Raw genomic sequence first — 4,797 nt, 5'->3', positions numbered from 1 at the left:
CCTCCTTTCTGCGCAGCAGTAATTACACGGGTGGGTTTTGATCTTTTGCTTGTTGGGGTGATGAATAGAGGAAGGGATGAGGACTGTTTCAGTATTTTGGGGTGTGGAGGGTAAAGGAGGCTTTAAAGCTCAGCACCTCGTCAGCAGTGAAGAACCAATGAACGTGAAATGGCACAGAATACAATTTAGCCAGTGCATTACTTCTCAAGATAGTTTGGCATACTGTAGCATTCGTTTTTCTTTAATTTAACTTAATGCAGTTGAGACGACATTAGTGAGAAACTGATGTGGTGTTATGGATGGATTTTGTGGAACATAATGAGGAAACTAACATATATATTCAGACATAAAACAATATGTGTATTTTTTAAATACACAATACTATAGGATCAAGAGCCTGCTGGGTCTGTCTAAAAATACAAGCAAGCCTACTTCAAACCAGAGAGATAAGCACAGACAAAACCACAAATATCTCTCATCTGAAATCAACAATGTGTTTTCACTGCTGTTATACGTCATACTTTTTATTTCATAAAATGTATTGATTTGGGACCCCTCTAGTTCTAGGCCCCTATTTTTGTGACCGTTTTCCAACAAAAAAGGCAAATCACTTTAATCAAACGCAACAAACACTCAGTCATGACAGCTCACATTTCCAATAATAAGCATAGAAGTAGCAAGTTGTTTCTCTGCTTCCCTAAAAAGTATTTAAATATATATAATTCAAACAAAACGGGCATTATTACATTTACTTATAAACATACTTATACATATAAAGACACTGGCTTCCAAATACAGAATGGATCCATCAGGTTTAAAAAGCGAGTTATTGCAGTCAATTATTACAGACATCTTCTAAATGTTAGAAATAACAATTCATATAAAAAAGCGTGGCACACTGGTAACAGTCATCAAGTCCATTTAGTAACTTCAACCCCGAAGTGTCACTTTGGAAATCTTGGGACCGGATTGGAGTGGTTAAATCTGGGTAGTCTGCAGACTCCACAGGGGCACAGGGGCCCTCCGGAGGCCCCCGCAGAGCTCCAGTGCACAGGGGCCAGCGAGGCCTCCATGTGGCCTGGGGACATCAGGGGACATTTAGCAGCAGATGCCAACGAGGAGGAAGAGGACGAGGCTGCTGACGTGAGGAGGGACTCCTGGGTGAGGAGGAGCTGACTGGGGCCAGAGATGAGGGGCCAGCCTCCAGCGAGCAGCAGCCGGGGGACCGGTCCTGTGTTCACCCCCATCCCCACACTCACCTCCCCCAGCAGCCGCCGCATCTCCTGCAGAGAAGACCCCAGGAGGAGGATGTAGTTCCTGGCCAGAACCAGGGTGGAGATCTTGGAGAGCCTGCGGCCTGGAGGGGCCCCGGCCTGGTGGGAGTGAGGGGGGGAGGCAGAGGATGGAGAGGAGGCATACGGCACCATGACCTCCCTCAGAGAATCCATGGCGATGTTCAAGTCCTGCATGCGTTTCCTCTCCCTGCTGTTGATCTTCCTCCTGAGGTCCTGCTGCTCCTCCTGGCTCAGCTCCCTCTGAGGCTTGGGCGGTCTTTGTCCGCTCTGGAGGTCGAGCATTGGGGCAGGATTCAGGCGGGAGCTGAACCCTGGGGGGCAGTGGGGTAAGTCCTGGACCGACCGGGGGTCACAGAGAGGGAGAGACTGATCCTGCCCCCTGATCCCTGGGTTTGACAGCACACTCATAGTCTGGTCTTCTTTCAAAACTGCCTCAGCAAAAGATAAAGTTTGAGAGAAAAATAAAAAATGGTCAAAGCAAAAACACTTAAATTCTTCTTTAAAAATCCACACAGTGAAAAAAATCAAACCTTCATTTCCTCCACCTGTTGATCTCCCCTCTGCTGCAGAAAACAGCTGCCATCCAGCACAATGAAGAGTCACCAAAAGTTTTTACTTTTGGCTTCAGAGGTTTCTGGCTGAGCAAGAGAGTGAATGAGAGCTTCCTAAAGTGGCAGCTCAGTTTTATCTCATTTCCACAGCTGCGTGTGGTGAGAATGACAGCTCACACAGTTGAAAAGTGAGCTAAATGCTGCCCTCACATACCCCCACCTCAGCTCAACTCCTCCCAGACACATGATGTGCTCTTTAGAAATACACATGTATATGTCTGACTTTTATTTGATTTGACAGTTAAATGAAAAACAACGGGTAGAGGTTTACAACACTAGCAGACTCCCAGTGAAAATTAAGACTAATTAAGGCAAGAAAATGAAAATGGGATCAGTGGATCATTTACTTAATCCCACAGATGATGAGATCAGGATCTCTTTTTCTAAACCACACACAAGAAAACTATAAGCTAAATTAAAATACCCAATTAACATCCTGTATGTGGTTAACAGTTAAATCTACATTGTCTTGTATGCATTTTTTTTTTGAAAGTTGTGTTGTCATTTTGTATTATTCCAAATGGAGCTTTCACTTTTAAGATGGCTTTAATGAAACTCAAATTGAACATGAGCAATAGATAGGAACGTCTTATGGGCTAAACTGTACATTTTATATTTCAAATTTTCTTTTCACTGTTGCTATCTTTGCCAGGACACCCATGTAAAAGAGAATTAAATCTTGGTAAATCTCGGTGAAGCTACAGTACAATGAAGTCTACTAATAAGCAGAATACAAAAAATCTTACACCAAAGACAAAACATTCATAATGCTACGATACCAAGCATTTGGAAAATCAAAGCAAAATTATCATTTTTTCCAGTCGTTTGTGAATTCCATTTGTGACGATCATTGAATTTTGAAATAGTTTTACTAGTTTTTTACTTAAAGTAAAAGTATATAAGAAAAAAAGAGTATTATAGTGAAATAGACTGTCATAACTAACTAGTTATTGGCATGATAAGATACCTTTACTGTTGCTTCAAAGCTGTGCAGCTGTACTTTGTCATTAGTGCTAATTAGTCATTGTTAGCATTCTAACACACCAACATTAGCTTAGAGATCAGCGAGTTAGCATTGTGAGCATATTAGCACATTGATGTTAGCATTGGCTCAAAGCAACACTGTGCCTAAAAGCCACCAGTGAAGACTCTTGTTAGCAACTGACAACATGAGCAACATTGCTTTTAGTTTCTCTTTGTGTGAAGTTAATTGAAAGCACTCACAAAAGGCACAACAGTGTGGGCTTAATGGAATGCACCTCTCCATTTAACAACTTGGATGCCATTAAGCTAATCGGCACTTTGTTTTATGACAGAGGGCAGGTATAATCAGTATTAGCATGCGTGTTAATTGTGTCAGAGAACAGTTTTGGCAAACAGTGAATGGATACATCATTGTGTGCTCGTAGTTAATTGATGGATTTGAGGTGGAGGTTATTGTTGCTCAGTTCTGAGGAGCTACGCTAACCAAATTGGCTGGCAGAGAGCTGGGCACGGTTCCAGACGTGCAGACAACAGGCCAATTGACTCCAACCACAGGTGAAGCTGGCTTGGGGCACCGAGCAAGGCTGGACACCTCAAATGTGCCATTCATGAGCCACAAAAAGACCTCAGCATCACTCCGTTGCACAGGGAGCCTTGCCGTCTTCCTCCTTTTCACTCCTCCACCCCCTCTTTTCCTTGTAAAGCCCATCTGAGCGGGAGAAAAGGAAGGCAGGGGGAAGAGGGGAAGGACAGCACCGTTACAAACAGAAAGCAAGTTGTTTACGATGAAAGCAGAAGGAGATGCAGAGGAGGAAGACCCTTTCTTTTCTCCCCAGCCGCTCTTTCTCTTGTCGTTCAACAAGTGAAAGATGTGTGTGGAGGCGCTTCCCTTCCCTGTCAGTTCTCCGGTGGCGTCCGGCTGGTGCTGTGATTGAAGCTGAATGGAAGGCTGCAGACGGACAGGAAAGGGAGGGCCTCATGAAAAGAGGCAGGCGGATGGCCCTCGCACCTGCAGGGGAACAGAGTGCAGGCAGCCAGGATGAATGTGTGCGTGTGTGTGTGTGTGTGTGTGTGTGTGTGTGTGTGTGTGTGTGTGTGTGTGTGTGTGTGTGTGTGTGTGTGTGTGTGTGTGTGTGTGTGTGTGTGTGTGTGTGTGTGTGTGTGTGTGTGTGTGTGTGTGTGTGTGTGTGTGTGTGTGTGTGTGTGTGTGTGTGTGTGTGTGTGTGTGTGTGTGTGTGTGTGTGTGTGTGTGTGTGTGTGTGTGTGTGTGTGTGTGTGTGTGTGTGTGTGTGTGTGTGTGTGTGTGTGTGTGTGTGTGTGTGTGTGCGTGCCTTGTTTCTTGACTGAGGGCCTCTCTAACAATGAGGGGTAATAAACTGACTAATGAAAGAAAACAAGCCATGATGGTTTTGACTGTATTCAGGGATCTGGTTTCAGTGTCAATAGAAGAAAAAGGACACCTGCAAGGAGCCACGCATACAGAAGTCAGAAAAGAGGAGAAAGAAAGAAGCTGGTGTCTACCAGAAAGGCGCACCTCCCCCACTTTTTTTATCTTACAAGGGAAAGAAAAGTGAGCTTGATTTGGGGTTCAGCCCAGCATATCCGCCTCCCAGCTTCCAGGCTCCTTTTGATGAGGCTGGACCAGGGCAGGAGTACCGGGGGCTTCAGGGCAGGGAAGACTAGTGTCTTTATGGTGGAAGGAGTAATATCCATCTGGGCAAGGCCCTCCAATGGTGGGTCTGCACCTGGGAGCTAAATGCCTCGTCTGTGTGCAGCCGTTTCCTGCATCTGACAAACAGGAAGACACCTCAGCCAAACTCCTGGCTCAATTTATCCCACAATACAGGATGAAAAATACACCCAAAGTGACACCACTAAAATAAAAAAAAACTCCAGTGGGGATAAGG

General features: G+C 44.9%; 1 protein-coding gene across 1 annotated transcript; it reads right to left on the bottom strand.

Annotated features, from left to right (window-relative positions):
• Positions 1-411: 411 nt before the first annotated feature.
• olig1 (oligodendrocyte transcription factor 1) lies at positions 412-1,978 on the bottom strand. The gene has a single exon (XM_034110534.1). The coding sequence runs from the start codon at positions 1,701-1,703 to the stop codon at positions 945-947; it is 759 nt and encodes a 252-aa protein (XP_033966425.1). The 5' UTR covers positions 1,704-1,978; the 3' UTR covers positions 412-944.
• Positions 1,979-4,797: the final 2,819 nt, after the last annotated feature.

The sequence above is a fragment of the Pseudochaenichthys georgianus genome, chromosome 21 (assembly GCF_902827115.2).
Source record: "Pseudochaenichthys georgianus chromosome 21, fPseGeo1.2, whole genome shotgun sequence".
NCBI lineage: Eukaryota > Metazoa > Chordata > Actinopteri > Perciformes > Channichthyidae > Pseudochaenichthys > Pseudochaenichthys georgianus.
Note: the sequence above shows the minus strand (reverse complement) of the source record. Positions and strands in the feature narration are given on the sequence as shown.